Source organism: Loxodonta africana, chromosome 4, assembly GCF_030014295.1.
Source record: "Loxodonta africana isolate mLoxAfr1 chromosome 4, mLoxAfr1.hap2, whole genome shotgun sequence".
NCBI lineage: Eukaryota > Metazoa > Chordata > Mammalia > Proboscidea > Elephantidae > Loxodonta > Loxodonta africana.
In genome coordinates, this window is record NC_087345.1 from 20,842,866 (window position 1) to 20,858,295 (window position 15,430).

Below are 15,430 nucleotides of genomic sequence, written 5' to 3' on the forward strand. Positions count from 1 at the left end.
GGAGGTCATTGTTTTAGTCATGTAGTGCTGCCATAACAGAAATACCACAAGTGGATGGCTTTAACAAAGAGAAATTTATTTTCTTACAGTCTAGTAGGTTACAAGTACAAATTCAGGATATCAGCTACAGGGGAAGGCTTTCTCTCTCTGTCGGCTCTGGAGGGAGGTCTTTGTCCTCAATCTTCTGGTTGGGGAGCTTCTCAGGCACAGGGACCCTGTGTCCAAAGGACGCACTCTGCTGCTGGTGTTGCTTTCTTCGTAGTATGAAGTCCCCAACTCTCTGCTTGCTTCCTTTTCCTTTTATCTCTTGAGGAAACTCCCTTTTGGATGAGGGAGGTGACCTGAGTAGTCCTTTTAACCACAGGCAGAGATTATGATTTATAACACATCGGAAGATCACAAAATGGAGGACAACCACACATGGCCTGACCAAGTTGATACACACATTTTTGGGGGGCTGTAATTCAATCCACGACAGTCATCTTAGAATTCTACCTACCACAATGGTCTCTGGTAGGAATAACTATAGTACAAGCCAGCCTGCAATTAGCTGTTCCGTAGAAATGACAGCATTCCCAGAGTCCACCTACCCTTTCATAGTGAGTATCTCCTTGCCATGAGGAATGTAGATAAAGGACTATATCAGCATGTACTTCCACTTCCTTCAAATCAGCAGCATTTGGCAAGCTCACATCCTTCGCCTCCACCCAGTGACATTTCTCATGTGTCCTAGGTACCACGTCTGGACGAAAGGCCACGCACCCACAAACTTCGCCAAGTGGCGGACTGCCACCACGCCTTACCGGGTGGAATGGGAGGCCGATTTCGAGCCATACGTTGTTGTGAGACGGGACTGCCCTGAGTACGACCGGAGGTTTGTGGGCTTTGGCTGGAACAAGGTGGCTCATATCATGGAGCTGGATGCACAGGTGAGATGGATGGAATGACCTGCTGCTGTTGCAGGAGGGAAGGAGAGGCCTAGATCTGAGAGCAGAAAGGGGACCTTGGAGACAAGAAAGCAGAGACCTAAGAGGGAACAAGATGTGTTCAGAGGCCTGGACTAAGAACGTGCCAGAGCTAATCCTTGAGGCTGTTGATTCCCAAACCATTGGTCTATATCTACCCTTGGGTAAGAGTTGGTTCCAAGCCAGGCCCCAGCCCTATGTAAGTTTTCTGTGACAAACCAGTTCATCCTTTCATTCTCACCCAGTCTCGTGATGATGATAAGCAAACGACAGCCATTCATCACCTGGCCTCTGAGTCATATAAGTGACAGACGGCATTCTAGGAGCTCCATATGAATGACACAAAGCATGCCGCTGACACCCAAGTATTATTCCACCCTAGAACTACATGAGTGGTTTTTATGCTGTGTTTAGTCATAAAACCCTTTCATCCATTCAGCTAGTATTGATTGAGAACCTACTTCAATAGAAATTATATGCAGAATTTTAATATTTTAAAGCAGGGTTTGGCAGGCTTTCTCTATAAAAGGTCAGACAGTAAATATTTTAGCCTTTGTGGCCCTACAGATCTTTGTCAGCACTACTCAGCTCTGCCATTGTGGTACAAAAGTAGCCTTAGACAATATGTAAACAGATGGGCGTGGCTGTGTTGCAATAAAACTTGATTTACTAAAACAGGGTGGCAGGGCCAGATGTATTAGTTTGCCAACCCCTGTGTTAAACAACCAAAATCAAAGTTGCTCTGGCTAAATTAGGAGAAGGTTGCCTGGGCCCCCAACCCCACCTTTTCCCTTCATGTGTTAATCTCCAAGGCACCTCCTCATAGACCATAGTGTAAATATTTCTCAAGGACAGCACTTCAAATTCAGGAAAAGCGAGGGTAGGGCACCCGGAGCTGGCTGCCCATGAGAATCACCTGGAGAACTTTGAACAGGTCCAAGATGGCTAACAGCAATCCCAGGTGATTTTAATGCACGTCTAGGGTTGAGAACCACTGATGTAGAGAGAAGGTTGTAGAATAGTGCCCATTTTTAAAAACAGAAAGTGTTACCTCTCCTAGCCATATTTTACTAATACGTGGAGAGAGCCCAGCACTGCTAGCAGACAGAAATGTTTAATCTGCCTCAGCTTCTATATGAAAGAAAAGAAATGTCGTAGTCTTCATGTATCTACCAGTGTTGTGAGGCAAACCAGTTCAAATAAAGCTCACCTGCCCTTCCCTGAAACCTGGGCTTTGTTTATTTTAGACAATTTTGAGAGAGCTCTTGCAAATGTGTTGCCTTTTCCCTTCTTTGACAGTAGCCCATGCCAAACATAATTTTACCCTTTCCAGTAACTTAAGGAAATAATGAGCAAGCACCTGACGGACGGTATAGCCACACCTCTCAGTATAGGGGTTAGTAGGATTTAGAGGGCTTTTTGTCCCTACATGAAATGCAGGGGTGGATTACCCAGAAAGCAAGGTAAGCATGGGCTTACTTGTGCTTACTGACTAGTCTGTAGTGTACGATTTCACATCTGAAACTCATGTGAAATTGGTCACTACAGATTAGTCAGTAAGCACAAGTAACCCTGTGCTTACTTTGCTTACCGGGTAATCCATCCCTGTCAGGGATTATAAATTTGAAAAGAAGCTTTGATTCTGTAGGAAGGTGCTGTGGGGTTGGGAGAGAGACAGAGGGCAGCCATACCTAGAAGCAGAATCTTTAATGTGGTGAAAAAAACGTCAAATTGTTCACTACAGATCATCTGGTAAGCAAGGTAAGCACCATGCCTGCCTTGCCTAGTGGATAATCCACCCTGATGAAATATCCCAGACAGCTAAGCTCTGTGAGTTCTACTGTTTTCTTTTCAAGGTTTTTCTCACTCATTCCTCACCATCAACTGTTATTTCTTGCTGCTGTCACTATTTTCCTATCTGTAACAGCTACCATCACACTTCACAATTTTCCTTTTCTGGTTTCCTTCTTATCTGCTCTGGGCTAGGAAACTAGATAACCACAGTTTATCAGAAATTATGCCCCAAATCAGAGTAAATAGAATCTGAGCGAAGGTATGCTGGGTGCTCCTTTGAGTTCCACATTCTGTATCTTGACCATACCAAACCAAAAAACCAAACCCACTGCTGTCCAGTTGATTCTGACTCATAGCAACCCTACAGGAGAGATTAGAGCTGCCCTGTAAGGTTTCCAAGGAGTGGCTAGTAGATTTGAACTGCTGACCTTTTGGTTAGCAGCTGAACGAGAGAAAACCGTTGCAGTCAAGTCGATTCCACCTCATAGTGACCCTACAGGACAGAGTAAAACTGCCCCATGGAGTTTCTAAGGAGCGCCTGGTGGAGTCGAATTGCTAACCTTTTTGGTTAGCAGCTGTAGCACTTAACCACTAAGCCACCAGGATTTCCTTTGACCATACAGAGACCTTTTATTTTTGATCTGAGTTTTTCTGCCAGGTCGATGTTGTAACTTGTAATAAGGATGTGTAGGGGAGAGCTATGGTCTCAATGAGCCTCATCTAGTCGAACATTTGGGGGTTTTGGGGGAGGATTTTTTTTTTTTTCTTGTGGTCAAAGTATCTGTAACACAAGATTGACAAATTCGGCATTTTTTCACATGTGCAATTCAGTGACATCAGTTGCATCAGTCATGTTGTACAACCATCACCAGTGTCACTTGCCACGTTTTCCATCCCCGTAAACAGGTATTCAGTGCTTTCTAAACAACGACTCCTCCTTTCCCCCTCCCTCCCACCCCTGGTAAACACTAAGAGACTTTGGTCTCTATGCATTTGCCTGTTCTGGGTATTTCGTATGAGTAAGGTCGTGCAGTATCTGTCCTTCTGTGACTGACTTCACTCACCATAATGTTTTCAGGATTCGGCCGTGTTATAGCATGTATTGCGACTTCCTTTTTTTTTTTCTGGCTTATGTAATTCCCACATTTTGTTTTTCCATTCATCCGTTGGTGGACATCCAGGCTATTTCCACCTTTTGGCTATTGAGAAAAGCGCTACAGTGAACACGGGTGTACATTGGAACATTTGTTTTTGTTTTTTTCATTCTTTTTTTCTTTTTTTTTTTGTCTCTTTTGTACTGGTCCTGTTGTGGTTGTCAAATCTCGTCCAAGTCCTATGAGAAATCACAGAAACAGATGTCAGTTAATTGAGCCAGAGGCTTCCCTATGGTCTGCACCATCCCAGAGTGACCGTGTGAGTGTGACCTCACATTTATCAAGAACCTTTTATGGGCCATGAGCTGTGCTCAGCACTAGCCATACATTATTGATTTCATCCTTACAGTCATCTTCCAAGGTAAATATTTTATAGGCGAGAAAACTAAGATTCGGAGCAGCTAAGTAATTTGTCCAAAGTCTTAGCAGTGTCCGCGAACTGTCTCACTCTAAACCTTACATGCTTTCAGTGGTGCTACCTTGCTTCTTGGTGTCGTTCACCAGTTCGTTCATTCACTTAGTCATCCATTTGGGCATTCACTGCCCAATGGTGAGGGCTCCTGAAAGTGCTCACACTGCTTTTGTCTTCTTCCAGGAATATGAATTCATCGTGTTGCCCAACGCCTACATGATCCACATGCCTCACGCCCCCAGCTTTGACATTACAAAGTTCCGTTCCAACAAGCAATACCGCATCTGTCTCAAAACCCTGAAGGAAGAATTTCAGCAGGACATGTCCCGCCGCTACGGCTTCGCTGCCCTGAAATATCTCACGGCTGAAAACAACAGCTAGCACCAAGGTGCCCACCACTAGGGAGAGACACGCTGCAGGGGAAGAGCCACTTGCTGTTGGGGGCCCAGCCTTCAAACTCAAAATTTAGCAGTGCTTTTTGGTTTGTTTTTATTTGTCTCTTTGGCCCAACAAAGCTGCCCTCACTACAGAGGCCTGGAACAAGGTTCCAGCAGCCCCTCTCTGCCCCACAACCCAGCATTCCCAGAATGTGGAAAAACAGCCCACCTGTACTATCTCTTCAAGAATGGGACACGGGGGGTGAGAGGGAATAAGAGATCGTCACCTTACCACAGAGCCACACAACCAAGGCAGGTCTTTATGCTGTTCTCGTTGGTTTTTAATAATTATGCTTCCCATCATAGCTGGGGAGAAACAGAAGTCAGGGTGGTGGGGGTTATCCATCCCAGGAAATAAAATAAAAAATGCCTCTTCATTAAGAGGGAACTTTCTTTGCCTTGCAATCTAGGTGAGTACCTAAGAAGGAGGGCAAACCAATGATCTAAACCAACTATTTGGAAAAATCCAATGGGGACTGGTATCTGGAGGGACCTAGAGGTAGTGGTGATTGGTTCTTTATCTTCAAGGTCACTCTTGTTTTGTTTTGATTTGTTTTTGTTTGAGGGATTTTGTTTGTTTGTTTTTGGTCTGGGAATCCAATAGAAAAGCTGGTCCTTTGAGGGTCTAAGGGAGAATCAGCTGCCTCAGTGTCCCTCTATCAGCAGTGGCCCAGCAGGGAAGACAAGCATCTTCAGCCAGTAGTTAAACACGGGCAGCTTTCTTCAGGATCATCACCGAAGCTCCTGTGATTTCGAATTCCTTACTCTCCCAAATCCAGGGGCGACAGTGGGGACTGTGGAAATGCCCAGGCTGACTGTTTTATACCGTCACATTTTCTATTGGCAGTGACGGGTTCACAGGGAAAGGGCTTTGAAGAAACTATTTCAGTGCACAAGAAAGGTACGAACCTCTCAGGCCTTTACTGCGAGCCCAGGGCTGAAGATTCATGTGTTGTCTGGAGACCCAGGGGAAGAACGTGTTTGGATTCCTCTGTGTCATGCCTGCTTCACTGTGGATGGGAAGAGGCCGAGACCTCAGTCTCCCTTTGGGACCTGCCCAAGGGTAGGCAACACCTTCACTGCTACACAGATCACGGAGACACTGGACTTTTTACCCATTTTCTTTAATCTTCAATATTAATGTTGTGTTTACATTAATGAGAACAAGAGTCAGTGCCCCACCCTCTGCTGGGCTGTTTGTATTGAGTTGCGATGTGAGCAGTGAAAGCTGCCTTCAATAAAGGAAAGTACGGACTGTTTCTTCCCCATGCCCCTCCCACTCTTGTAGGATGCTACTGAGACCTGCTTCAGTAGGGACAGCAAAATCCATAAACAACAACTTCACACTTTATGTTCTCCCGGCTTATTTTTCTCATCATTTGAATTTTAATCTTTTCCATTTTTTTTTCTTTTCTCCTTGCCTGAAAGTAGATCTCACTTTATCCTCTAATCCTCAAAGCATTTTTAAATTTTCCATCTAGCTCTTGTCTCAAGACTGAAACCAGATATTTTATAGACCAATTGTGAGCTACCAAGGTAACTCGTGGTAATCAATAGTAAAGTAAACACCCCCTCCCTTTGGTCTGGTAGTTATATGGAACCCCACAGCAATCGGATTCATGAGACCCCTCAATGTGTTATATGTTCAAGTGATGCTTCACTCAGATTTATACAGAAATTAGGAAAACTATAATTAGGGCTCATCCTTATATAGATATAAAAAAAAATACAGAAGTTTATATATATATACACACATACATACATATATATGTACATATACATCCACACATGCATATACATATGTGTATGTATATACAGTTTATTATAAAAGTACTATCTGAATAATATAAAAAAATAAAACAATACAAAAGTATGCAAAGTACATATAAAAACCCCCTTTCTCCAGTGGTATACTGAAGCTAGCTTCTGCCAGCTCAGGAGAAATTACTGTGTGCATCTCTTTCCAACTCCATGTTCAGTGACATCATATTTGTAGCTTGAACTCAGCCATGGCAGTATTTACACCATGTGAATCAGCAAACACCACAAATCAGGACATTTTCCCCGCAAGAATCAATTGGTAAACATTCACCAGGACACCACTGCCTTTTTCTCTCCCATATGTACACATAGATACAGACACACACAAATTCCTCTTCCTTCCCGAGAAAAGACCACTTTTAATACGTGTTGATACGGTTTTTGAATGAGTCATTACTGGCTACTTGAATGGAAACCCTGGTGGCATAGTGGTTAAGTGCTACGGCTGCTCACCAGGAGGTTGGCAGTTCGAATCCACCAGGCGCTTCTCAGAAACCCCATGGGACAGTTCTACTCTGTTCTACACAGTCGCTATGAGTCAGAATCGACTCGATGGCAGTGGTTTTTGTTTTTTGTTTTTTTGGCTACTTGAACCAAGTGAAAATATGCTGGTAGCACCACTTCTTTAATGTTGTGAGTTCATTTTACATTCTCTGAAACCTTTTATTTTTCTGATTTTTCTTGGCATCTGAGTCATGCCAAACCCCCTTGCTTTCACTTGCATTTCTACAAGTAACCATATAATTTATCATTCAAACCAGGTCAGTTCTGAGACTGAGAGAAGGTGCTAATTACTTTGAGACAATAGGTATAAACTGGAGAAGGTGTATAGTTTCATGTACACTGAAATTATTAAAGCCATAAACTGACACTCCAAGCCAGGGAAAGAAAATTGTGTTTCCCCAAAGACAGGTGCTTGACAATCTGAAGCCGATGTCACTTAAGGCTGGAGTTCGGATCTTTGGCTCATGGCCAAGTTCAACACAGAGGCTCCAGGTGCCAACCCAATCAAGGAGCACCAATGGCACTCATCGCCAGCACTCACTGGGAGCAGCAGCTCACTGCCAGCCCCCGCTCGTGGGGGGACTTGGAGCCATTTGAGCAGAGCCCATCACTAAGGATGTTGATCCCTTTGCATCAGTTCCCTGGGGCGAACAATCTTATGAATGGGTCACACTGATGTTTTCATGCTTAAATAAAAAACCAACACCGTCTTGGCTTTCAGTTGGGAAGAAGGACAGGGTTTTCCCACTTAGCCCCACTAACATCCAGCTGTTCCAAAGCACCGTGGTTCAAGTCCCCTTTGCACGCATTAGCTCATTGAATCTTCCAGCAAAACTGTAAAGTGATACTACTGTTTATAGATAAGGAAACTGGGTGAGCCCTGTGAAATTAAGTAACTTTCTCAAGTTCACATATGTGTGTCAATCTGTGGCAGAATTTAGCCAGAATTTCAAGTCTGCTAGTTTGAGGAGTCCATGGCTGGTGCAAACAGTTAAGCACTGGGCTACAAATGGAAAGGCTGGAGGTTCAAACCTACCTAGTGGTGCCTCAGAAGAAAACCCTGACAATCTGCTTCCAAAAGGTCACAAGCATGAAAACCCTAGGGAGGATTGGTCTACACACATAGGGTTGCCATAAATCGGAATTGACTTAATGGCAACTGGTTTGATTTGCTTTTACTTCTTTGGACCCAAACCACATAACCTGGAGTGCTGCCCCCTTCCCCAATAATGAAAACAGGTATTAAACATTGGCAGACAAGAGGATTTCAACCTATATAGGAAGATCATTGGATTTCTAGTCTTTGTCTTTTAGCATCCATCTAATGACATAGCAGCCTCTCCTAGATGACCCAATTTTTGCCATGTCCACAGACTTTCTGAAAATAGATTTGAAATAGACCCGGGCAATTTATAATCATAGACAGTTGGGTTTAACTCCAGGGGACATTATTGATTCCCTGAATGCTTTTCTTGAGTTATTTCCTGGGTTACATGGCACAGGTACAGTAGCTAAATTTTAAGCTCCACCTTGGACCCCAACTCAGCATGCTGCATCAAAGTGGTCTCTCTGAATGTATTGAGCTGATTTATAGAGCACATATTTGCTGGGTTGACTAATAGCTTCTTTGTGCCCCTTAATGAAAGGACAGACCTTACTTTAATTCTCTTTCTTCCAAAGACCCTCCTGTCTTTGAGTTAAGGCCTCATTTGTGGTCACCAGGCCTTTGGGGAACTGTGTGTTAGTGGAAAAAGCTGGAGTTAAAATCCCCTCTCAGACTCAGCTTCTGCACACTCTTGGTGAAGAGAAGAGCTACAGTTTATTGAGCCAAGATTTCTATGGTAGTTGGCACTGATAGATCCTCACAACAATATTATAATACAAGGAAGGTTTTGTCAGCCATATTATTTAGCTAATGGAACCAGCCCTTAGAGAAATCCTGTGATCTGATCAAGATCACACAGGTTGTTAATGAAAGTATCGGAATTTGAACCAAAATCTGACTGGCATCCATGTCTTTCCACTATTTGAAATCGGCTTGGCTAGTGAGCTTACACATTCACATTTTCATCTAGTTCATGGTGATATGCTATTTTTCCCTTAACTTTTCAATCCTAAGTGTTTATTAAAGTTTATGGAACATTAGTTGTCTTACATATGCATCCTAGGAGGTTTTTATTCTTTTAACAGAAATGTTCTTAGTGTCTTTGATTTCAAGGGAGGATCACTGCTACCTGAAAAGAGGTAATAGTGGGCACCACAAAAATGTAGGGTTTCTAACTATATTTGGTGCACTTGGTCGTTGGTTTCTTCCAACATGTTCCAATAGCCTTGAGAGACTCAATCTTCTGGAATGAATGAAAGTCAGTTCTGGGACAGTGTTTCCCCACGTGTGGAACCAAGACCATCTGATCATTGGGGCCGGGGCAATAGGAAATGATTGAAAAGGGTCACTCAGAGCAAAACTCTTCAGCAATTCCTGGTAAGTTACGCTGCAATGGCAAGAAAGGAAGAAAATAAGTCCTGCAGTGACATCGGAATTGTTTCATTGCGCTCTTTATCATTTCTTTCTGCATTCTGCAGCTATTTATTGAGCATCTACTTGGTGACAGACACTGTGGATATAACAGTGAACCAGATACAGTCTGCTTTCAGGTAATTTACAATTAACTAGGGGACAGAGAAGTAGGCAGAAAATGTGAAAGATAGGTTTTAGCTTATTGCTTCGATGAAGGTTTAGTTTTATTTAACTTCTCATTTTAAAACTTAAAGAAGTTTTCAAATTTACAGAAGAGTTGCAAGAATAATATGATGAGCTTGTGTATACCCTTCATCCAGATTCATCAATTGTAACACTTTGCTATATATGCTTCATCTCTTAATGTTTTTTTCTGAAACATTCGAGAGTGAATCATAGACATCAAGACCCTTTAAACCTAAATACTCTAGCATGTATTACCTAAGAGCAAGAACAATGATAAAATTGAGGAAATTTAGCATTGATACAATACTATCATCCCAATGCACAGTTTACATTCAAATTTTATTTTGCTCATTATCCCAATAATGTCCTTACAGCAGTAACCCTCCACTCCTATGACACCCCACCTCGATATCAGGATTCAATCCAAGATCACATATTGCATTTAGTTGTTTTGTCTCTAAGTCTCTAATCAAAAACAGTTCCTTGATTTCTTTGTGTTTCATGGCAGTGATATTTTTGAAGAGTGCAGACCACTTGGTTAGTTTAGTGTTTTCAGTGAGAAACTGACAGACACTGGGCAATTCATAAAGTAGGTGCATGTGCGTATGTCATGACTTTTTGAGTTCATTGATATTATGTAGCATATTATGTGACAATGAATAAAGGAGACTGAAGAATTGATGCCTTTGGATTGTGGTGTTGGCGAAGAATATTGAATATACCATGGACTGCCAAAAGAATGAACAAATATGTCTTGGAAGAAGTACAGCCAGAATGTTGCTTTGAAGCAAGGATGGCGAGACTAGGTCTCACATACTTTGGACATGTTATCAGAAGGGATAGGTCCCTGGAGAAGGATATCATTGCTTGGTAAAGTAGAGGGTCAGTGAAAAAGAGGAAGACCCTCAACAAGATGGATTGACACATTGGATGCAACAATGGGCTTAAGCATGGCAACTATCATGAGGACGGTGCAGGACCAGACAGTGTTTTGTTCTCTTGTACATTGGGTCACTATGAATCAGAACCAACTCAACGGCACCTAACAACAACTACAGCAATATTAATATGACATAAAACATAATGGCAGATGATTTTGAAGAAGACAGAACTCAGAATATTCATCATCAAAGTGTACGTATAGCTGAGACAGCCCCATAGGTGGTTTTTTTTTTTTTTAAACCCTAATGCAGTGAGTACTATCATAGGACATAACACTAACCCCAATTAGTCGTCTTATCACAAAACAGTGGAAGTGATCATTTTCTACCTGCTTAAAAGTTTTGCAGCTTCTAAAACATTCATTTATTGAAATGCTTTGTTTTTGTTATATGTGCATTAGAACGGATGTGTATTGTGTGTGGATATAAATGTGAATCTTTTTATTGTTTTTTTTTTTAATTCAATTTCTCAAGTTTACAAAGAAAAAGATAAATGAAAACAGCAGTGAAGGAATTCTTACCTTCCTCTGACTTCATCATGTCTGGGCCCACATATGTATTTCAACCTTGAATCTCCACCCCTCCAAAGATTAGTTAGTACTTAGGTAGAACCGAGCAACTTGGTTTCTTTTTCTATGACTATTAAGATCAATATTCAATATTCAGACATTTAGAACATCAGAAAAGCCTTCCACTTAGGTGAGAGAAAACTGTCTCTCCCTACTAATACCAGCATCCATGAAGTAGAAGGACAAGCAGACTTCTTTATGTACGTTGCTTGGCAATCTGGCCTCAAAACCAAAAAAGTCTACTCGTAAATCTTTCAGAAATGCCTCTGTTTTCTTGGTGATCGTTGGATGCTGTGACACACCAGGCTGGTCACTCTCAGATCCCCAAATACCAGAAATACCTTCATAAGAGTTATGCCATAGAGTCTAGTGCGTTTTGTATATATTCCTAAACACAGGACCATTCTGATCTTGGACAGTTCATCAACTCTGAGTTATTTGAATACATGAACCCATGTCTAATCCAGCAAAAAAAAAAAAAAAAACTGTGGAAGACCTCTTACTTAATCCTGTTCTCTGTCAACAAATCTGCTACAAACATTGTAACATTGCTCAGAGTTACCCATAACAAACCAATCACAACTACCGTTTATGGATCTCTTATTATGTGCCAAAAAACCGAATCCACTGCTGTCGAGTGGATTCCAACTCATAGTGACCCTATAGGACAGAGTAGAACTGCCCCATAGGGTTTTCAAGGAGAAGCTAATGGATTCAAACTGCCAACTTTTTGATTAGCAGCCAAGATCTTTCATTTTTTAAAGTTGTGCCTTAAGTGAAAGTTTACAGTTTAAGTTAGCTTCTCATACAAAAATTTAAACACACATTATTATATGACCCTAGTTGCTCCCTCTCTAATGTGACAGCATGTTCTTCCTTTCCACCCCAGATTTCCCGTGTCCATTCAACCAGCACCTGTCCCTTTCTCCTCATTTCACCTCCGGACAGGAGTTACCCATTTAGTCTCATGTATCTATTTGAACTAAGAAGCACACTCTTCACGAGTATCGTTTTGTGTTTTACAGTCCAATCTATGTCTGAAGAGTTGGTTTTGGAAATGGTTTTAGTTTTAGGCTAACACTCCAGGGACCATGACCTCTGGGGTCCCTCCAGTCTCAGTCAGATCATTAAGTCTGGTCTTTTTACTAGAATTTGAGTTCTGCACCCCACTTTTCTCCTGCTCCGTCAGGGACTCTGTTATGTTCCCTGTCAGGGTGGTCATTGGTGGTAGCCAGGCACCATCTAGATCTTCTGCTCTCATGCTGATGGAGTCTCTGGTTTATGTGGCCCTTTCTGTCTCTTGGGCTAATATTTTCCTTGACTCTTTAGTGCTCTTCATTCTCCTTTGCTCCAGGTGGGTTGGGACCAATTGATGTATCTTAGATGGCCATTTGCTAGCTCTTAAGACCCTAGATGCCACTCACCAAAGTGGGACGCAGAACATTTTCTTAATAAACTTTGTTACGCCAGTTGACCTAGATGTCCCCTGAAACCATGGTCCCCAGATCACTGCCCCTGCTACTCTGTCCCTCAAAGTGTTTGGTTGTATTCAGGAAACTTCTTAGCTTTTGGTTTAGTCCAGTTGTGAGCAGCCAAAATCTTAACTACTGTGCCACCAGGGCTCCTATTCTGTGCCAGATGTGTTAAATTGGTTGCTTCTAGTTTCTATAGGAATCCCATGAGAGGGGGAACTATTGTTTTAATAGATGAGGAAACTGAGTCTCAGTGAGATTAAATAATTGGTGAAACCACAGATCAAACTCTATTTTTCTGACTCTAAATACTGTTCTTTCTATTATCGTCATTTTCAATGATGAGAAGCATCAGCACAGGAACGAAGTTCCAAGGGTCTCCATAGTTTTGGTGGATGGAAATAAAATGGGTATGGGGTCTAGGGACATTGGGCACTGGTGGAATCAGAGAAGTCTTTGCTAAGGGAATCTACCTATTGGCCTCCTATGGGGTTCCCAATCTCATTGTAGACTAGGCTAGGCTACCAAGACTCCGTCCCTTAGAGTCTATACCCTTATAAACTACTTCTTGGTAGCCATGAACCATTCTGTATAATCTAAGCCAATAATAAAAGTCTAAGACTGGGAAGAAGGGAAACGGAACAAATACCTGTTGAATGATATGCACTATCTTATTTAATCAGTATACCATGTATGGTGTAGGTATTATCCCCACTGTAAAGATAAGGAAACAGAAGCTCAGAGAGTTTAAATGTTGTTGGGTGCTGTTGAGTTGATCCTGACTCAGCAACCCCATGTGACAGAGTAGAACTGCCCCCTAGGATTTTTTTTTTTTTTGCTGGGAGGGGAGGTGCTTAATCTTTATGGAGCTGCTGGGTGGGTTCAAGCTACCAACTTTTGGTTAGCAGCTGAGTGCTTTACCTTTGTGCCAACAGGACTCCTTAACAAAACAAAACAAAAAACCCAGACCTGTTTCCGTCAATTCTGACTCATAGCGACCCCATATGACAGAATAGAGCTGCCCCACAGGGTTTTCAAGAAGCAGCTGGTGTATTTGAACTGCTGACCTTTTGGTTAGCAGCCAAGCTCTTAACCACTGCATCACCAGGGCTCTTCAGGGCTCCTTAGAGAGAGTTTAAATAACAACCCTGAAAACTGAACCCAGCACTATGTGGCTCCAAAGCCCTCATGTTTTCAATGGTCTACACTGTTTCCTAGAGATTCAGATAAACACAGCATTATAGAACTTTTGCTTTTGAAAGGGCCATGATAGTAAGAATAAGTCTGGTAATTGTGTAATTAATCTTTGACTTAAACTGGTGCTTTTCAAATTTTAATGTGCTATGAATCACTTGGGAGGATCTCGTTAAAATTTGATTTAGCAGGTCTAGGGTGCAGACTGAATGTTTGCATTTCTAATAAACCCTCCTGTGGTGCAGAGGCTGCTGGTCCTCCGCCCACATATAATGTAGTCTTTTCATACCTTAAAGAATCAGCTTATTTCCAGATATGTGTGCATCCTTGTTTAGCAGTCATCACTAGATATTACAGAAAAACATTTAAGCAAATGATTTTTTTTGTTTTTGTTTTTTAAACAGTTACTGGGTTTTAGCCACTGTGCCAGGTGATAATCATTCAAAGGTGCATAAGACATAGTCCTTGCCCTCATTGAACCCCAGTACAGCGGGAGAGCTAGACACTTATCTAAATAGTAGCAATATAGGGAGCTTGGCGGAAGGTTGTTCACTCCAGGCTGGAGATCAGAGAAGGCTTCCAAGACAGATGACATCTTCCAAGGCAGATGGCACCTGAAGGAAGATGCTTGTTGGCCTAAAGATAAGATGGCAAAATGATTTAAGTGGCTTACCCAGTATGGACAGAGATTGGTAGAGGTTTGAGTCCATCCAGAGGTGCCTTGGAATGAAGGACTAGCAATCTACTTCTGAAAAATTCATCCATTGCAAGCCCTATGGAGCAAAGTTCTACTTTGACATACGTGGGGTCGCCATGAGTCAGAGTCAACTTGATGGCAACTGGCACTGTTACTAATACTCAGTATGGAGAGGACTGAGGCTGTCTTGTTTTCCTTGACCCTGATTTAGGCTTGATTTCCCCATGAATGAGTTAGAATAAGACTTTTACCCTGTGGACTCCAAGTGCCTTACCTTCAGGATTAAACTTAGTTTGTGAATTTAGATCTATCCGTGAGGCCTTGAGCTTGGCATTTCATCTCTCTGAAGCTCAGGACTCGTGGTTTCCATGTCTATAGTATGAAGTGTTTGATCTTTTGATCATTTCCAGCACCCTACCTGCCATAGCTTTCTGTACTTCTGTGGTCAGCGATGATGGCACCAAAAAGATATATCCAATCCTAATCCTTGCAACAACAACAACAAATCCCTAGAAACTGTGAACATGACCTGATTTGGAAAAAGTTTTTTTGCAAATGTGATTAAGGATCTTGAGATGAGATTATGCTGGATTAATTCGGTGGCCCCTAAATGTCATCACAGTATTCTTATGAGAGGCAGAAGAATATTTGACACAAACAGAAGAGAAGAAGGTGCTATGAAGATGGAGGCAGAGATAGGGGCTATGTGGCCACAAGCAAGGAAACACTGGCAGCCACCAGAAATTGGAAGAGGCAAGGAAAGCAT

The 15,430-nt window shown here is 42.2% G+C and overlaps 1 protein-coding gene across 2 annotated transcripts in view; it reads left to right on the forward strand.

Annotated features, from left to right (window-relative positions):
• Positions 1-6,026, forward strand: part of LARGE1 (LARGE xylosyl- and glucuronyltransferase 1) — a 693,833-nt gene extending 687,807 nt beyond the window's left edge. For both annotated transcript variants that reach the window (XM_003405322.4, XM_023539269.2), the window contains exons 14-15: positions 734-929; positions 4,509-6,026. In XM_003405322.4, coding sequence (XP_003405370.1) covers positions 734-929; positions 4,509-4,706 — 394 coding nt within the window. In that variant the 3' untranslated portion in view covers positions 4,707-6,026. The remainder of the gene's footprint in view (positions 1-733; positions 930-4,508) is intronic.
• Positions 6,027-15,430: the final 9,404 nt, after the last annotated feature.